General features: G+C 26.4%; 1 protein-coding gene across 5 annotated transcripts in view; it reads left to right on the plus strand.

The window, feature by feature from the left end:
• The window catches only part of LOC145831873 (kelch-like protein 20), a 55,342-nt gene extending 36,954 nt beyond the window's left edge, over window positions 1–18,388 (plus strand). For 3 of the 5 annotated variants that reach the window (XM_082939221.1, XM_082939223.1, XM_082939224.1), the window contains 3 exons: window positions 3,204–3,323; window positions 17,507–17,677; window positions 18,064–18,388. In XM_082939221.1, the coding sequence (XP_082795347.1) occupies window positions 3,204–3,323; window positions 17,507–17,677; window positions 18,064–18,144 (372 nt within the window). In that variant the 3' untranslated portion in view covers window positions 18,145–18,388. Of the gene's footprint in view, window positions 1–3,203; window positions 3,324–17,506; window positions 17,882–18,063 lie in introns of those variants that run through there. The other 2 variants (XR_014369689.1, XM_082939222.1) reach the window with 2 other exon arrangements.
• Window positions 18,389–21,172: the final 2,784 nt, after the last annotated feature.

Here is a 21,172-nt window from a genome sequence, read left to right on the forward strand (position 1 = left end):
TGTGAAAGTTTGAAGAAGATTGGTTAAAAAATGAAGGAGAAGATAAATTCTTTGTGTAATAGTCTTTCATCACGTTTTTGGTTAGTGTCTTCAGTTAGGAATCTATTGAGCACACTGAATTTTATCGATCATATCTCAATAGGTACTTTGAATTCTGTTAAGTGGTTAAGAGTGTCTGATAGTCTAGATAAAACATTACGAAATAAGATCATCTTGTAAAAAACAGATGGACCTCCTTATGCTTCTAATATAGCTTCAAAATTTTGATTTTATACAAAGTATTTGCAAGGAAGCCGATCATTTTTAACTTGAGATCATTTTAGATTTGATCCTATAAAACTTTTACTTTTCTAAATCGATAATATAAAACTAAAATATTGAACTATATCATACTAATCTCGATCATATCAAACTTGAATCATTTCAAATTTGATCATATTGAACTCAATCTTTATAAACGATCATTTATACGAGGTGGTCATTTCAAAAAAAAGATATTTTATTAACATTTTCCATAAATTAACAAGCTTGCTTCTGCTATTCTACTAAGTTTTAAATAATAGAATTACAAGTAGAACTATTTGTTTTAGATTTACAGTTGTTGAAAATTTTACTGCTTTGAAATAGGTTTTCGCATGCTTCTTAGCATTATGTTTAGAAAAAAAATGTTGTTATAGTTCACTTAAAACTGACCACGTCAGTTCAGTTACTCAACCACGACATTACTAGATTTACCTTTAAATCTTTCTTTAAATTTGACATCTAACAAAAGTCTATATTGATTTATCTTTACTAGTAGTTTGATACTACCAATGCTCGAATAATTAACTTTTTTGAAGTACATTAACACTTGTACTTAAAACTAATCATCTTCATTAAATAAAAGTTTCCAAATTTAAATAAAGTTAAAACCATTTTGAGTAAAGTTTTGAAGCGGTGCTTTAGTAACTTCAATAAACTGTTTATGTTTTAAATGACATAATCGTTTAAAGAACAAATAATATGTTAAAAATGAATTGAATGAAAATATAAATATATAAATAAAATAATAAAAAATAATTTTTGCAGTATTTTTCTTTTTTGAAATGCATTTTAGTGTTTTAATGACATATGTTTGTTAATTAAACGAGTTAACACATTCAAATGAGTTCTGTACGAAAATATATACTGCAAGAAAAAAAAGAAGATAAAGTTGGTGAGTATAAGTATTTACTAAAAGTAAGCACAATTAATATAGATTAGTACTTAATATTGGGAAACACTTAGCTTTAAATCCGTGATCATTTCCCACCTGCGCACAATTCCAATCGATCAAATCCGAGAACCGCTTACCGACTAAGGATTAGGGGTAACAGTGATAATAAAATAAAAGTATAATATAATAAACAAAAATCAATAAAAACTACGTTAATAAATAATAAAAAACAAAATTGGTATGAATTTTGCGTGAGTAGGATTTGTGCAGGTGGGAAATGAACATGGGTGGGAATTGTTAGTATACCTTAGATATTAGTTACAATATATTTTTTTTATATTCCCACTATTATGAATTTAGAAAAAGGCATAGATCAATAAGTAATAATTAATAAATTAATTTAAAATGCATTGAGATGCTTTATACTTATCATTAAACTGCATTTTAAGGTATAATTTATTACTTGGTTTTGTAATTTTATTAATATATACTTATTGATTTATGTCTTTTTCTAAATTTATAGTATTCGGACATATATTGTTTCTAATTTTAACTATTAATCTGTAGTAACTACGCTTACTTTTAGTAAATACACATACTCACCACTTTATATTCTAATCTTAACTTGCAGTATTTACTTTTTTACAGAACTCCGTTGTAATAGTGTTAACTCGTTTAACACATATAAACATATGTCAGTTCAATAAAGAAAACTGCTGCAAAGTATTTTTAAAATGTAATTCAATAAGCTTGCTAAACTAGCATCTTTATTAAGGAACGATTAGATTAGAATTTTTAATGTATGTTCAACTAAAATAAATATACTTAATAATTGAATATTTTTTTAAAAAAATTTATAGTAAGTTTATTTAATAATAAACATATCATATAAATACATAATTTTACACACTGAACCATTTTATCAGGTGTTTATTGAAAATTACTTTACGCTCTATTACAAACGTAGTTTATCTTACCAAACTTTGAAAAAGTATATAGTCGCCCCTGCTAGACAAGTTAAGGACCAAAAAATGGAATTTCAAAGACAGCTAGATTCAATAAAGCTTTATTTATTAAGGCTTTGCTTTGAAAATAAGTTATGATAAAGTTTCCTGTAAAGTGGCAACTCTGTAATAATTACTTGGTTTACTATTTGATTTTATGGCTAACCTCAAAACAAGTAGTACAATATTTGACCTTTTCCGTTTAATTTTATTAGTTCTGTTTAAACTTGAAATGTTCTTGTTCTTAATTAAAAGCTTGAAAAAAAACTAATTATATTAAGTAGTCGTCGTTTTAGTAACGCTTATTTACTTTTTTTATTCGTAATAAATCAACAAAAAACCAAAAAAAAAAAGTTTTTTTTTAATAACGTTAACAAAATACTTTATACATTTTTCTAAGTAAATAAGTTGCACTTAATCTTGGTAATTTTTTTATTTAGTTTAATCCCTAAAATCAGATTCTAAAAGCGTGAACAGCGTATTTAAATAATTTTTTTTTTGATGATGGAAAAAAGTATTTAAACAAATAACATATTTTAAATTAAAATTATTTTTACAGTTCTTAAAAAGTACAGTTTATAACAAGACATAAAATTAGTTAATCTACTTCAAGTAACTAATACAAAGTTTTGGGACTACTATCTTATACTAATAAATAGAAAATAATAAATATTTGTCGAGTTTAATATGATCAAATTTAAAATGATAATAAACCATTTGCAAATATGTATGAAAGCAGTTTTTATTACATGAGTAAAATAATCAATTCTAAGTATGATCGAAAATACAAAACTCATAACGTATAAGAATTATAATTAAGTATGATGTTAACTTTGCTAATTACTATTTTAAAGGTTTATAAACTTTTAAAATAATATCAAAATTATGTACTTTTAAAACATCATAATAATCAAAAGTAATCTTAATAATCTAAAATATGAGTTTGAAGTTAAAAAGCTATAATTTTTAAAACAATACACCTTATGGTAATAAACATTTAATAGGATTTTTTGTACGTTGTTGGTGGTAGAGATGACGAAACGGAATTGGCATCAGTGGAAAAATATGATCCAAAAACAAATATGTGGTCTACTGTTGTTAATATGAATTGCAAAAGAAGTGGGGTAAATATTTCTAATACTTAGTAGACTTAATTAAAGTTTCTCTTCCTTCATTTTGAAATGTAATTAAAAATTCAATTTTGTTTTTGATAAGAAGATTTTCATCAAGTAATTAAGCAAAATGTTGCTTGACAAGCTATGCTTTAAGAACATAAGGGGTCTAAAATTTTTGTTTACAAAAAAAAAAGGCTCTTATTTAAAAGTTTAGATAATATATCAGTGGCGTCACGTGGTCTTTTTGTTAGGGGGTGCTGCAGATTGACATTGTCAAATTAAAAAAAATCCCCTAGTTTGAAGCATTTAGATAAAAATCATGAAAGTAATATAAAGAAAGAGCGATTTTTTCAGAAAAAAAACTTGAACATATTTGTTTAAATAAATCTTAAATATATATTATATAAACGAATATATATATAATAATAAACAATTCTCATACCTCTGTATTTCATCACCCTTTTTTAACAACTATAGCTACTCAAGGTTGCTAAAAAACCTTAAACCTGGAAAAATTTAGAATTTGAGAAGTATTGAAAAAAAAACTGAAAAAACTTGGAATTAAAAAAAAAAACACTAAAATAACCTGGAATTTTTAACATGTTCAGTAGTAAAATTTCGATTTGACACAAAAATAAAATTTACTTATCTACCAATAACAATAATAAAAAAGATTCAGTACTCAAAATTTATTTTAAGATTAAATAATAAAGCCATAAAAAGGAACACTCACACACGTGCAAGTCAGAGCTCGCCGGTTTGTTTGCACGACAACTTTTATTAGATGTATTAGCATTTGTTTTCAGTTCTCAGCAATTCTTACTGAAGTCAGAGCAAAGCTAGCACTTGTAGCGTATAAAGCGTCCGCTTTAGTTGAACTACCGTTTATGTTTTTACTTAAGAAACAGTTGTCAAAAAAAAACGACGTAAGCTGGAAGCAAATACTAATCAATATACACTTGCTTTGGTTTTCGGCGGTTTTTACAGGGGTCAATTGATCCACCGTAGTGCTCGAAAAAACAGTTCGATCAAGGAAAGTCGAAAAGTGTATTCAGGTACACTTGCTTTCGTTTCTCAGCGGTTTTTGCTGAAGTCAGTTAACTACAATAAACATGCGACGCCGAGTTACAGTCGCCGAAAACAACAAAAGCTGAACGCGTATACTAGCTAAAATACAATCTAGGTGACGTTCACAACTAGACCGAAACACGTTCTGGTAAATGTTTTTCTAGGTCTCGTTTGTTACTAATTCAAAAAAATACACGATTCTAAAAAATAACAGTGAAATCTTTTTTACAAAGAATCGAAAAAGTGCCTGCAAAAGAGCGTTTACTTTAACTGTAACGAATTATAACTATTCTTGCCAACAATAACAGTCAGCCCAAACGAAAAGTTACTGAACTTGCAACTGCGAAGCGTGCTTGCTTTAAACAAAATGCTGCAACGCTTAACTATACTACGACAGAAGTTTTAACATTCCGCTTAAGTATATTTAAAAATTGCATATTTCAAGCCGCGTTGGGCTTTATATAGTATTTTGCTACAGTAACTCTCTTCTTTTTAAAAGTCTCTCAGTGAACAAGCATAGCTTACACAAACTTTCAGTTTTTTTTAACAATGTTACGAACAGCTTGAAAGAAGCGGAATAGAAAAAAAAAATTGACCAGTATTAAAAAAGTAACGATTTTTTTTGTTTATTTTTACTTTAAAAATTTTTAGAACAAAATGTAGAGCCAGTTTCCAACAAGTTGTTTAAAAATTTATGATATTGTTACTTGCTTTAAATTAAACAACAGAAAGTTTTTAACTAAAGTAGCTTCAAGGAGACGAACTAGGTTATATTTTTACATATTATTACAAACAATGAAGTGTTTCAATCTTATAGTAAAGTATAAAAATAATCAAATGTTAAAATAATTCTGAAACAAGTTTTTGAACAAATTAATGGAAGATGTTGTACACAAAATAAGTAAAACAAAATGCTATAAAACTTATGTTAATAAAACTCATATTTAAAATGAATAAATAAATGGTTACTTATTCTGCAAAAATGAAAATAAATTGTACAGAAATCTTCCTTTATTTTACCAACATATGTTTCTGTCTGTTAACGAATCAACCCTCTTTAACTGGGTTCTGTAAAAAAATAATTACTGTAATGAAAGAATAGAAGCATAGAATAAAGAAGGTGTATACATGTTTTTATTAGAATAAAATATTTTCTACAGATAATAGTTAATAATGGGTAAAATACTTAATATTAAATCCGACTGTTATAAAACTATATAATATTTGTGATTAATAAGTCTAAAATAAGTAAGCTAAAATACACAACAAAAAAAAATCATAATATAAGCAAACAACTCACGTTAATGGGAAGAATAACTGATTCAAATTTTACTCTTGTTAACGAATGAACAAAATACATTCATTACATTTAATAATTACGTCACAATATAAATGACTTGAGGTTATTTCAACTATTTAATTTGTATTGCAAAGTATATTAATTTAGTTTTTTTGTTTGTAATCTATTTTGAAAAAAATAAAACATTAACCATTATTTGTGCATAAATAAAATTCAATAAAACCCAACAACGGTGAAGACAATAAAAGTCACAGAAACTCGATGTAACATGTATATTATATATTAAATGTTTGTAATGATTGAATCAAAGTTATATGCAATTAGGAAGCAGATTTAGTTAAAATGTAAAAATCAAAAATGAATAAATTTAAAATTTAAGAAAACAAAACACAAAAAAAACCAAACTTGTTATTGAGCTTACAAAGTACTGACCGATTATTAAGTTACAGCGACATACATAAAATCACAATGACTTAAATTACATATATATTGTATGTAATAATTATTGAAATAATTGATTGATAAAGTAGCAGTCGGGTGTTTAAATTAAATATCCCATACAGGTATTTCAAATATTTAATAAGTAAATTGTGTTATATATGAAAGTAAAAATGTAAAACAACAAAGTGGTCATATGCTAAGTATAAACCTGCAGTAAAAAATCTACTAGCTCTCTTGGGCGTAGTTGGTAAAAAAGCACGGTTTATCTGTGATTTAAATACAGGCTTCCAATTAAACTTGGAACTTAACACATAAATGTGTGAAGAATTATAGTCGGAGGGTAAAGTGAATATATGAAATGTCAGAGAATAGAAAGTGACTTGTGTGAAATAGATATAAATAATAAATTAATAAAACTATATATTACTTAGGATATATAATTATATTAATATATGTTAAGTGAATGTGTGTGTGTATGTGGAAGGTAATGAATAATATGAGAGGTGAGAAGGCGCCAAGGTGTTTTTTGAAGAAGAACCGTCGGTTGTGTGCACAGTTGTTTAAAATATCACGTCTTTTATTTAGTAATTGTTTACTATCTTCTGCTAAAATTGCCACTCGTTCAAGGTTGCATGTTTGGCAGATCTCTCTCGCGCTACTGATGTTGGCGTGGTGAAGGATGCTTCATTCCATTTCTGTTTTGGTTCTATACCTATCAAAATACTGCCAAACGAAATCTGACAATCTTATGTTATTCTTTTTATTTACATGCTTAAAACTTTTAAGCATGTAAATAAAAAGTAAAGCACAATATCTGACATTTTTTTAGGTTTGCAACATTCCATACAATATTACTTTGCACATTTTTTTAGTAATAATCTAAAAATTAATTAAAACAAACTTTTACTTTTTTTTAGTATTATAAAACACATTTTACAAAATAAAACAAAAAACAATTAACTTTGAAGATATCAGAATTGCCTTGCCACTCTTTGAGTCAAAATAACTGTCTTGAGTTAGTTTAATAATGTCATGTTTCATCATAAGCATTTTAAATTCTTTTAAAGATTTTTTTATTGTTTTTAAACTAATAGAAACTAGGCTCTACAACAAATTGGTTAGACAACAACATAAAATGCAACTAAATTAAGATAATGTCATATACACTCTAAAAAAAAAATCATGAAGGATTTTAAAAAAACTAAAACTACCCTAAGTTAAAAAAAACAAATATATCCTTAGTGAGCCTGAGCTTGAAAATACTTGAAGTATTCTGAGTTATCCTGATCTCTACTGAGTCATACTAAAGTTTTCAAAAACTTCATAAAATCCTGAGTTTTTCTGAGTTTGTGGAAAAATTTTACTAAATGTTTCTGATACAAAACAAAATGTTTAAAAGATAATTTTTTTAAGGTCAATTTTTTCAATGCTTTAAAAAATTCAAAAGAAATATAACTTTTCACTTATCTTAAAATCAGTTTTTCTAAGATCTTTAGGGAATAGCATGTTTTTAATATTAAGAACAGTTGGTAGAAAGAAAAAGTTTTTAAATACCATTTAAAATTTAATATAAAAATAAATAAATTTTAATTTGAAATAAGTCAATTAATTCTTTTAGGTTAAAAATTGATTGTAAAAGATCTGTTTTACAAGTTGCTATAAATTTTTTCATGATGTGACTGAGGAAATTTAAAAATAACTTTTTACAAAAACTGATTAATTTTTAAACTTTATGGCTGATAGAATAACAAGGTTTGATTTATTTGTTATCTCAACAAAAAAAGAAACTACCTTTAATAAATATTTTAATTTTACGGAAATATAAACAAACTTTTTGTATAGTGAGATTAACACTGTAATCACAGTATGAACTGTTTGTTTATTAGTTGTTTTATTTTATTTATTTACTTAAACATTATTTTTTTTGGTTATTATTATTTTTTTAATTATGTTGTTAATATTTTTTTTTTATATTATCAATTTATTTTTATTTTATTAGCAGTTATTTATTGCTATTTTTACTACAATTTTTTTATTCTTGAATCATTATCACTATAAAACAGGTTTAACTTTATGGTTTGTTAACAAAATATTAGCATTTGTCCATGTAGAAAAATCTGTCATAAGGTTATTCTACTGCGGTGCACAAATTAGTTGCGTACTTTTTGAGTCTAAATTCTTATGAAGTTAATGAAGTTATAAAAATTTTCCTCATGGAGTTTTTCATCAACATCGGTGCGCATTCGCAATTACGCACCGAATCAGTATACTGGGTAATTTCCCTAACTTGTCACTAATTGTTATTCAAAATTTCGTTTTACTCTTCGAATACTAGATAAACATAGTTGAAAAAAATAATTAAGCAGGAAAAAACAAACAATAAAGGATAAAGATGTTACATGTTTTTTATACTTATTTTATTTTTTTGGGTGGCACGCATGCGCCAGCGTCCCACCCCACGCTACGCCCCTAGTATTTACTAATATTTTCAAAAAATGCCTTTATTAGTTTTTACTGATTGGCAGAAAAGGGGATTAAAGTAAATGCTTTTTCTTGGTAGGTTTGTTTTTTTGGTTTGAGTCTTTTTATTTTCTGAGTATTTCATTGAATGATTGAAGTTGAAATTGTTTAAAGCGTTTTGGTATGTGGCCATAGAGTTGTTAAATATTTGTTCATCCTTGGAAAATCTAATAATTTTCTTTTGAATCATGGCTGGGACGTTCCTTTTGGTAACTTTTTGGGTGGTTTGATTCGTTATTTCTGTGTCTTACTTCATAATTTTTAGTGATGTACCAGACCCGGACTTTTTTTTTTCAAATTAGGATCCGGCCGGACCCGGATCCGGATAGTTTTTTCAAATTAGGATACGGCCGGAACCGGACCTGGATATTTTTTTCAAATTAAAATCGATTCTTAATACTATAAGTATTGTAATGTAAAAAGTATAAAAACTGCTATGTACAATTATGCAGTTTTATATAATTAACTACTAACTAAGTATAATTGTGTGAAGTTTATCTTTTATGTGTTACATCTAACTATATCCTTTTGAATTTTGAAAAATTATAGTTTAAAAAAATTTAGACTAAAAAATATTAATGTGCTGCTAAAACAATTAAATAATAAGAGAGTTTATGATATGTTATTAAGGTCTAGATAAGATTAACAATTAAAAATAGTAGCTGTTATGTTCGCTAGTTTTCTGAACAATATTAACATTTAAATATTATTAAAATTGAAAGAACAAAAGAAAAACTTGAAATTGAAAGAACAGTAAAAAAGCTTCAAATTGAAAAAAACAATAAAAAACACTAAAATATCTATTTTGCTAAGTTGTGGTGAAGAAGTAAAAGCTTTATCCCGGTATTTTGAAGTAAGCGATTGCGCTTATTTTCATACAAATTGCCAGCTTCAGAAAACAATCGTGCTGAATACACAGAAGATGGAGGTGCAGACAGACATTTCCTTGCAAAGCTTGCAAGATAGGGGTACTTTGCTCGGTAAAAGTTCCACCACTCTAAAACATCGGCTTCTTTGGCATGACTTTTTAAATTTACTTCGGTTCAGAAGCTGTTAATCTCAGCAACAACCTCGTCACTTTTTATATTTTGTTGCTCTTTCTGTGTTTCTTCTTTTTCTTCAGTAGAGTAAAAGCTAAGAAAGTCATTTGGATCAAACGTTGAAGATTGTGACTTTGAACTCTCTAACGGTTTATGTGTCGGAGAGTCACAACGTTCATTTGCCTCACAGCTGCTATGCTTTTTGACCTCCATTTGCAGCAGTGTCTTAACTTTTTCTTTCAATTTAGAAGGAAAAACTGAAAGGCGATAGTGCGGATCAACACCCGTTGTGGTTAACAGTAAACTGTTATCATTCAGGTTTAAATCCGAGGAGGTACTGTATAACCTGTTTTCGCACGCCTCTTCCATTTTTTTGCTAGGTTTGTAACAGCATTTAAATCGAGCACGCAACGTGCTTGGTGACCGATGAAGTTCTTCAGTGCTCGTGCATGCGGGATAACACTAGAGAGTAGAGCATCATTTTTGCTACAATCTTTAGTAACTAATTGAAAACGTTCAAGAAGCTTTAGTACCTGACATACCGATTGCCACTCTTTTTCTGTAATGATAAGAGCTTGTAAATGGCTAGCTACATAGTTCTGGACACTATTTTTTAACTTATTTAAACTTTTTAGCATTAGGTAGGTCGAATATCTTTAATGTTAGCAGAAATATTGAGTCCAGTATGGTGACCTTCAATTTCCCGACAATGCAAGACATGGTGAATATAAACAAAACTTTCATTCAACCAATGCGCCGTTAATGAAAGATATGACGTACTGGTCTTTGAATTAGTCCATAAGTCTGTCGTAAAAGAAAAAAATTGAAGACTTTTCCAGAAATTTAGAAATATCAGACGTCAAATTTTGGTAAGCCCGTTAAAGCATTACCTCGTTAAAATATTTTCTGCTTGGGATCAAATATCTTGGCTCTAAATGTGCCAAGAGTTCAATGAACCCTTTATCATTTATTATTGAAAACGGCTGGTTGTCAATAGCAATCATATTGATGATTTTCTCATTAACCATAATTGTTTTTGGATCATCTTTGCCCCAAGGCTTGAGGTTTTTCAAAATCATTCATATGGTTGATTGCTTCATAGCAGCGAGCTTTATTTTCTTTGGAGCAGAAGGCGAACCTGTGCTGATTCCTACATTTTCTGCTGAAGTTTTTTTCGCTGCTGTGTAAATCACATTGTGCTTAGCAGATAAATGTCTATGTAAAGGAGTAGTACTATAACTTTTAGGATTATTACCCTTTTTGATTTTGTTGGTGCAAATTGTGCAAACAGCAATATCATCATCTTCTGAGCTTACGGTAAAATAAATCCACACAAATGACATAATTAATAATAATCTTAGACAAAAATGAACACTGTAAATAATTATATTAAATGTATGCATTAACTTTAATTTCTATATTTTTAAATTTTGTCTTTTGTACAAATTATGCTAATAAAAGTTAAAATCTGGTAAAAAATTTTAAGCTAACTTAATTAATCACACTATATTTTAAACATACATCAATCTTTTCCATGAAATATTAAAACTTATCATTTTTTAATTAGTTTAATTTTACATGTTTTTTAATCAAAATTGCATTAGTTTCTCCATTTTTCTTACACTAAAGTTTCAAACTAATAAACTTTCCATGATTTTTGGCAACCAGAATATCACCTAATTTTAGCTAATATCATGGTTGCCACTCTTTGATTCAAAAATCCAACCTAAGTGATTATAAACTTTCCTGAGTCAGAATGAGGTTTTGAAAAGCAAAAAAATAATTACTTTAAGCTAATAATCAGTAGAACAGCAAGCCACAAGGTTGAACATTTTAAGTAATGTTTACAATTAAGGCTATAGGGGGGTTAAACACTTTTTTTACAAGTTCATCTTATTTAATAGAATATTATATTAGCTACCAGATGCTTTTAATAGCTTTACAAAATTCAAAGTAGTTTTTGAGATATAAGCGGTCAAAGCCGGAGAGTTCCATAGGGACCTAATGGAAGGCGCAAACTATAAACGCAGAAATATATATTTCACTAAAAATCTATCTCCTCCTAGGTTTTTTAAGCTAGGTACCTCAAATTATCAAAAAAATATTTCTTACATAGTTTAAAAGCTTTTGAGTGTTGGAATTTCCAAAAAATTGAAAAATACAAATTTAAGGTCTAAAATTCAAAAAAAAAAAGTTTTTTGAAAAAAGGGTTTTTTTTCTCAACATAAATAAAATTCCTACTCTCAAATGATTTAAAATTTAGTAAAGAGTAAACTGTGAAAATTTGAATAAGATTGCTTAAAAACTGTAGGAGGACATAGATTTTCAATGAAATAGTTTTTTTCGCCATTTTAGTTTGCCCCTTCTATAAGGAACCTATTGAGCTGGCCGACTTTAACCCTTTGTATCTCGAAAACTACTTTGAATTTTGTTAAGCTGTAAAAAGTATCTGGTAGCTAAGATTAGAATCTATCAAATAAGATCAACTTGTAAAAATCAAGGTGGACTCCCCTATAGCCTTACCAATCTAAAATCAATTAAAATCAAGTTCTTGAACAAAATTAACTAGAAAATCACAAAATATTGAAAATTGGATTAGCTCAAAATCATTTGAAATCTAAAAGAAAACTAGCCTGAGTTTTTATAAAAAACCAAACTATCCTTAGACAGCCTAAGATTTAAAAAAAACTTCAAACTAGCAGGGTTGCCACTGTTTAAGTCAAAAAAAAAACTAGCTAAAGTCAGGGTTCCCACCAGAATTTAAGAAAAAAAATCTAGTGAAAAAAAAACAAAAATCTAGGGAAAAATTATCAAAAAAATATGTCAAAAATAAAAGAAATCTGTAGTATTTCCTAAATTTTATTCTAGTTTTTGAACTTTGCTTTTTTTAACTTGAAACTCTAAAATATAAATATACTTAATAAAAAAAAATATGTTATATTATATATATATATATATATATGTATCATAAAAATTGGTCCAGCACTAAAATAAAAAGTAACATCTAGGGAAATTCATGATTTTTTCAATTTTATTTAGGGAAATTCAGGGTTTTTTTTCGGAAAATTGAAAACATCTAGGGATATAGAGAGAAATCTAGGGATATGGGATCCCTGTAAAGTGAGTATAAACTAGCCCAAGTCAGAATGAGGTTTTTAAAAACTGAAAAAAATACTTTAATCTAATAATCAGTAGAACAGCTAGCCATAAGGTTGACAATTTGGTAGTAAAGTTTTTAATTTTACAACATAGGTTAAGAGTTTCATTTCTGAAATGTTTTTTCATAGTTTAAATGTAAACAAATGTAAATTAGTCACGTGTACAAAATGAGCCAATCACGGTAGGTGTTTAATTTTAACTGACGAAAAACAATCTTTAATTTACACAGGGTTTGTTTTTAAAAAAATACTTTTCTGTATGCTCTTTTTTACTAACTAGATCCGAGTCGGCCGGAACCGGATCCGGATCTTTTTTAAATCGAGATCCGGCCGGATCCGGATATCAGACAAAAATGGCAATATCCGGCTGGATCTGGACCCGGATAGTGAGTTCGGTACATCACTAATAATTTTCTTTACGGTATGGTTTAGATTCATTGTTAGTCAGGTTTGAAGTTGTGTATAAAAAATTCCATACAGTTGGGCCAACGTCGATGGTTATCTTAAAGCCAATTGAGATAAATGATGTAAGCATTTTTCTTTTGAATAGTTTGGTTTCGGTACTAGTTTTAACTAAAAAAATTAAACATAAGTCACTCATTAAAAAAAGGTCTATTAATTAATTTTGTTTAGCCATCCTTAGAATGATCTTAATAAAAACTAAAAACTGGTAATATTATAGTGTAAATTTAGTTACAAACAATAATTTTGAAATGTCTAGCAAAAAATAGTTACGTCACAAAGTATAAAAGTCTGTTTAAAAGGTTTAAATTAGAATTGAGTTCTACTTAGCTAACTTGAACTAATTTATTAGACAAAATTACTTTAAAAAAAAACATTAAACTAAGTAGATTTTTTTTAACCTAAAACTAAATTAAATAAAAAGCACATTGCAAAAAACGAGAACAATAATACTAAAATACGCTATTTATAAAGTTTTACATTGTAAAGTCCCTTTGTTTGCATATTTTTGGCTCGCGAGTTCTAATAAACAAAGATTTCAGAACTGAGAGATGGTAGGTGTTTCTCGCTCTGGATAGAAATTTCAACCTACTATCCAGGTAGTTCTCAGCACAAACAGGGTTGTTGAGGAGGTACTCATGAATAGATAACTGTTCACCATTAGGCTTTATAAATAGCGTGTTTTAGTATTATTGTTGTCGTATTTTGTATTGTGCTTTATATTTAGTTTAGTTTCAGGTAAAAAAAAATCTACTATCTTAAATGTTTAGCAATTTTGTCTTATAAATTACTTCAAATCAGCTAAGTATAACTCAATTTTAATTTTAACCTTTTAAACAGACTTTTATACCTTATGACGTTTATTTTTTTGTAGACATTTCAAAACTATTGTTTATAACTAAAGTTAATCTATAATATTATCAGTTTTTAGCAAGATTATTCTGAGGATGCGCTAAACGAAGTTAATTAATAAACCTTTTTTAAATGAGTGACTTATGTTTAAATTTTTTAATATAAAAAATGATTGATTTTTTGCGTTATAATTGCGAGGTTGTAAGATAAATGGTTTTGCAGGTACGTTCGATTACTTTAATGTCTTTATCATCTATACATGTGTATGTCCTCGCAACAGAGATGTTAAAATGCTAAAAGTTACTATGGTAATTCAGCAATGAAGTGTTTTATTTTTGGTTTGTTTTAAGTTAGTAATTTCACGCTTGAGTAAACAAAGCAGAGCTTTTTAACATGTCTGCCTCGCAAACCTTATGGTTTTTAACAGATGATGTGGTTTTATGCTTCGGTAAAAATTTATGATATGAAATGTTATAAAAATCTTTTTATGTTGCTGTTTATTTTTATCAAACCATGTAATCAAGTCGTAAGACTAGAGCTTTTCCATTAAGTTAAAGGTGCTTTTGCTCCTGTTTCACTGACTGTTTTTTTAAGATAATCCTACTGATTCGGTCTACCTCGTTTTTTCCTTGATTAGTACTCTACATTCAGTGTTGAAAGGAAAATATTTTTATGGTTTTTTATCGTAATAAAGGCGTCTGCATTGAAAATTTATCAAAGATCAGTTTGAGAAATTTACAAAAAAATTGCTCAAAAACTGAAGGAGAAGTTATATATATATATAGTGTAAAAGAATATTTTCACCGTTTTAGTTGTCGTCTCCTATAAAGAACCTGTTGAACTCTATCTTTAGTCGCTTACATGGCAAAAGTTACTTTGAATTTTTTTAATGCAAAAAACAAATCGTAGCTTATTATATTTTGTATAGAATAAAACAAAATTTCATGAAAAGTGATTTAAAGTATTAAGTAGTTTTTTTTTATTTTAATTTTTTTCATAAACATTTAATTTGATACTTTATGTTAATTTAAATGAACAATTTTATATTTAACATCCCATTTTGGAAAATAGTTAATATAAATTCAAAAAATACTTATTAAGTAACATTTATTTTTAATTAAATTTTTTTTTTTAATCAACGAGAATTTAGTTTAACTTAAGTACTAAGTTAATGTAACAACTTTTCTTAAACCTCTACATTGAGTTATTAAGCTGATTAGAATTTTCAAAGCCAAGATTGGAAAATAGAGTTAGCTTGCTGTCTTAATTTATAAATTGCACATTGTTTACATACTTAAGACTTACAATGTATTTATTATTATGATTACAAAACTAAAAAGTCATGTGAGTTTTTTATCGAGATAAAATCAAGTTCAGATATTAATATAGTTTTAGCAACTTTGGATTATCACAATAACTTAATGAGTAGATAAATATATGCCTTAAGGATTTATTTAACTGTTAGTTTTTTAAAGCTTATTAGTAACACATTTGTCTTTTTATAAATCAAGATGCCATACTGGACAAGTGTCTATTTAAAAATAGGAAAGCTTAAATTTATTTGTAAAGTTATCAAAATACACACTCAAGTAAGAGGAAACCCTGAGAAATAACTATATCAAAAAATAATCCTATTAATTATTAAAGCAACCTAAAAATAGTTTTCAACTAGTTTTTTTCTTCTGACAACTGCAATTTTATTATCTTGTGTAAGTATTTCCAATGCTATTTTATTTGTTTTATAACTCGATTCTATTTATTTCATTGTTAACAAATTATTTTTAAATTATCTTCTTTTTTTTTTTCGAAACACTGGTGTGAGTAAGAACTAACTATTAATATTTGTTATTCTTAAGCTCATTTAATAAGTTTTATTTTACTTCTGTATGTGAAAGTTAAAACTAAGCATGTATAAACTTGTAGTTTAAAGACTCATTTTAACAGGGTTGACTAAGCATGGAATTTGACAGTTTAGAATAATAATCCTGGAATTTGAGAAATTTAACAATTTTAACATGTCCAGTACTAAAATTTCGATTTTACACAAAAAATCTATCATATAGATAAAAAAATAATTGTCATCATAAAAAAAAATTATTAAAAAACGCATTTTAAGTAGCTGTTCAGTATCTTTTCAATGTTTTTATACTCTTTAACACAGTATTTTACCTCAACTTTAAATTAAAAGTAAACCAGAAAATGTATACTTTTAAAACCCTGAAGAAAATTTGTTAAAATCATTTGGAAACCCTGTTTTAATTAACTAATTTTTTTTTCTCACCGTATTTCATCACTTAAAAATGAAGCTGTTATCATCTATAAGTTTTTGCCTGTTGTCTCTATGCTTGATGAGCAAAATAAATATTTGTTAGATGTTCTTAAAAATTCAATAAACATTTTTTTAATGAATGACTTATGTTTAAATTTTTTGGTGATTTTTATAGTGGTCTTTTTTTTAAACAAAATGTCTATAAATTAAAATTAAATCCCACCAATTTAATAACAAAAAATCATCTTAAAAAGCTCAAGCTTCAAGAAAATAATAAAGCATGAACAAATGTATATTATTAGAGACTTCTAAAAAAGTAATTGACTTATCATTTAAAAGTTTACAAATTTTTATCTATTATCCTTGCTAATATAGAATTTACAAAAATTTTTAACAAAAATGTAAAAGTAAATTTTAAAATTCCTTCTTTTGGCATATGTTATCCTTAGTTGGTATATTAAAAAATACATTGATGGATATATAACTATTTTAAGTTGTTAATGAAAATTTACTCTTATTAAATTAATTAAAGTTGTAACAAAGTGGTTAAAGTTTAAGTTATAGATATTTTGTTACATTAAATTGTTAACTAGAACTACTAATCGATTTTAAAGAAATAAAAACTTTAAATTAGCATTTATACTTTTTAAAAGTTAAAATTAATGATTACAATATTCAGTGATCTGATAGACACAAGTTTTTTCTCAATTCTATCAAACTTTAGTTATACTTAATTTTTCTTACATACTAACCGTTTTGCACTTAATATAATATACAATATAATTTATCAAAAGAAGCAAGTATGAGCTTGAGTTTCTATTTTTGGTCTTGCTATCAACTAAGACTGACTGAAGTTTATGTTCACAGAGTTGCAATCATTTTTAAATAAAAATATCTTATGTCGATGTTTAGAGTAAAGTTTAACTTCTTTAAATTTCATAATATAAAACCACAGTTTTTAATTCCAATAAACAAGGTAATTAATATAAGTATTTTTTTCATTAATAAAACAACTTCAGTTTATCAAGTACCATGTAATTTAGCTTCAAGTTTTCTAAAAATTAATATCAGCCACATTTTAGGTCGGATTAGCAGTAGTTAACGATCAGCTGATGGCTGTAGGTGGATTTGATGGTCAATCTTATCTTAAATCAGTAGAAGTTTTTACTGAAGAAAGTAATATCTGGAAGCTGTATGAACCTGGTATGCATTATCGTCGCCTTGGAGGAGGTGTTGGTGTTTGCAGTTTGAATGTTAGATGAAGCTTGTAAGAAATAAGTTGCTATAAATGCGTTCTTAAAGATTATAACGAAAAGTCAGTTTGTTTACTTGAATGTTTCTGTTTCCCGCTCAACATTTTTATAGACACAAAAAAAAGATATTTATTGTGTTTGAATTATATTTTTTTAATTGACATGGTTTAGATAATCTAAAATAAATCGTAGAAACACATTGAATTTTTTTTTTTTTGCAAAAAGTAGTTTTAATTTATATCCTAAGCTTCTTGTAATTTCTGTAAGTATGAGTATTAAAAGTTTTCCTAATAAAAGTTAAAATAAATTTAAGCGTTTTAAATAAACGAAAGATGTTATTGAAAATTTTCTTAAACATTTGGCTAACTACTTTCTTTTTATACTAGACGTTACTTTACTGCAGTGTTTCTCAAAGTGTGCACCTGTATACAGCAGTAAGCAAAGAAGTTGTTTTTATGTGCTTATAAGCTTTGATGGATAGTAGAAGATTTTCGAAATAAGCGAATAATATATTCTACTTTCAAAAATATTTTTTTGGTAAACTTATTACAGTACTTTAAAAAAAGCTGTTAGAATTTTGTTTGAATTGTGAAAAAAGCTACATTATATTATTTACTCTAAAAAGAATTACTTTCCTTGGTAATTTAATGTGCACAGCTTTCGTAAATTTTGAGAACCGCTGCCTTACTTATTAGATTTCATCTAATAAATACAAAATTATTTTTTATTAATTTTTTGAAAGCTATTATTAAGCAAGTTGAATCTTTAAAACTTTTTTAAACTTCAATGTACCTACAACTTTATCTTTCTAAATTTTAACTAGTAAACTAAGTTATGCTCAATGAGCTCATCAGTACTACATTAAAATCTCGAAATATATGTTAAAAAGTCATGGAAAATACTAGTATATAAACAAAATAAAAAAATTAAACAAAAATAAATATTTACTTATAAACAAATTAAACTAATATTTTAAACTTAATCGTAAAGTAAAATTTAAATTTTAGTTAAGTTACTACTTAGTAAAGATAGTCAAAAATACTTAAAACTTGAAATCAAATACAATAAAATCCTAGATGTTGGCTTCTTTTTTAGCTTTGTTTTATAGAAAGGATAGTTGTCAAATGTAAGTAGATTATAATTTAAAATATGTTTTAATGAGGTTAATTTGAAATATGACGTAGTTTTCGAAAATTAAAATAAAAGTGTGCTAGTTAAAAATATGAAAATTCAATATTTGGCTTGGAGGCTTTTACAAAACTTTTTTAATTTGCTAAAACAGTAGCTATGCAAAAACTTTTTTAAAACATGCATAATACCAACATTATGGGAAACTTAAGAATTAACTTTCTATTTGTATTTTTTTTGAAGTGGGGACAAGAATAGAAGAGTTAGTATTGTTTGTTTAGTTTGTCTCTTCTGTCGACCTCGGCAATCGCGACTTTTTTAATAAACAACTACTACAAATATTGTTCGGGTTTTTGGATCTACAAATGTGATGAGTTATTTCCCAGCCTATTTTAAAGTTAATATTGTTACTTTTGAGTTTGCAGACTTATTTTGATAGTTTTTGCCGTATTCTTTGGAGATAAAAGTTGCTGATGTGGTTGTACCATTTTTTTTTAAGTGCCACCCGTTGAGTCCAAAATGTTTTTGATTTGATTGCCAAGCTGATTGTGTATACAACGTTTTCTACCGAGCATTTTATTTGAATAACAAAATTTTAGTCGAAATTAAAAGTTCGAATCCCGAAAGAAATCAAAACTACTTTTAAGCTTAACAACACAAAAACATATAAAGATTATAATTAAAAATAGGGTCTTTATGAAAGCCTTTTAACGATGCATTAGTGTCTACTTTTACTAAAAATATACGAAAATATTAATTTACATCTTTTTACTTAAAAAGTAACAAAAACCATTACAACAAATTAAAAAATAATGGAAAACATCAGTAATTCTAAAGAAAATTAAAACTACCTTTTTCAACGATTTTTTTAAGGCAAATTAAATAAGTTTTTGTACATTACTACTAAAAACTCAGACTCTAAAATTATATTGTTATCTTTCCAGTCAGGAAACACTAAATTAGTGTTTGGACTTCACAACATGACGACTACTTAGTGATAGAAATTATTAAATATTTTGTTTGACTAAACTTCATTGATAATTTTGGATTGGACAAATTTTAACAAACTATGTTATTCACTTTTAAAATAAATAGTACTATTAAAATGACCGTTAAAATAATTTTTTTATTAAAAAAAGACAAGTTAAAATTTTATATATAAATAAACATTGTCTACGATGTATTATGTATTTAGCTAAATATAAGTTGTCAAAATATAATGTTTTTTATCTAAAAAATTAACATAACTATCATCTACAGTCTACACGAATTAAAGATTATAATGGAATAAAATCTTTTAAAAAAAACTTATAACTATTTTTTCAGGAAACACTGACTAGGAACTTTAGAAAGTTTTGAGTGCATCACTGAAAATTATGGTAAGGTAATTTTTTTCAGGCAGAATAAAACGTAAACACGTCTCAACACCATAATTCCTGAAAACTTACTAGTAGAAATAAAAAGATTAATTTAATGTTTTTATAACTTTCAATCAATAATTCAGTGTTTACAAAAAATTAAAAAAAAAAACATGTTATTCACTTATATATTTTGAAAAAACCACTTAGTACGAGTAACTTCAATAAAAACACCAAAAGCACAATTAGAGAAAATTTTAACTTATAAAAAATAGACTAGAATAAATGTTGTTTTTAAAAAGGATACTGTTTAAAAACTTATTTTTGTTTAACGAAAAATAAATTTTAGAATTTTTTTTTACATCTAATAAAGTACCACAAACATTGTAAAGATTATAATCAAACAAAATAAAACCTTAACCTTTTTTTAATTTATTTATTTTTGCCAAGAACCACTGTTTACAAACTTTTAAAAGTTTTAGGTGCATTAAATTCAAGCTTTTGTATAATATTTAACTGTAAAAATGATTAATATTTTACGGTTAAAATAATAATCTGGGAAATTAAAGTTGTTCATACAATTATAACATATTTTTAAAGTTTATTATGGAATATCATTCGGAAAAAGATATTATCTGAGAAGTTAACGTTGTTCATAAACTAAAAAACATTATTAAAGTTTTCAAATTAAATATTTAGGGTAATACTAATTAACATTTTACCGTAAAAATAATTAACTATGAAAATTAAAGTTGTTCATAGAACTTTAAGACACTTATAATTTTGTTAAAAGTTTTACAGTAAAATTGATTATCTGGGAAACTAACTTAGTTAATAGAACTATAGGAGATTTTTCGGTGAAAATGGTTATTTGGTAAAATTAACGTTTTTCACACTACTTTAATAGATTTTTTTTTAATTTTGTTAAAAGTTTTAAGGCAAAATTGATTAATATTTTTAGGTAAAAATAAATATCTTGGAAATTAACGTTGTTCATACAACTTGATTA

Source organism: Thalia democratica, chromosome 3 (assembly GCF_965202585.1).
Source record: "Thalia democratica chromosome 3, ktThaDemo2.hap1.1, whole genome shotgun sequence".
NCBI lineage: Eukaryota > Metazoa > Chordata > Thaliacea > Salpida > Salpidae > Thalia > Thalia democratica.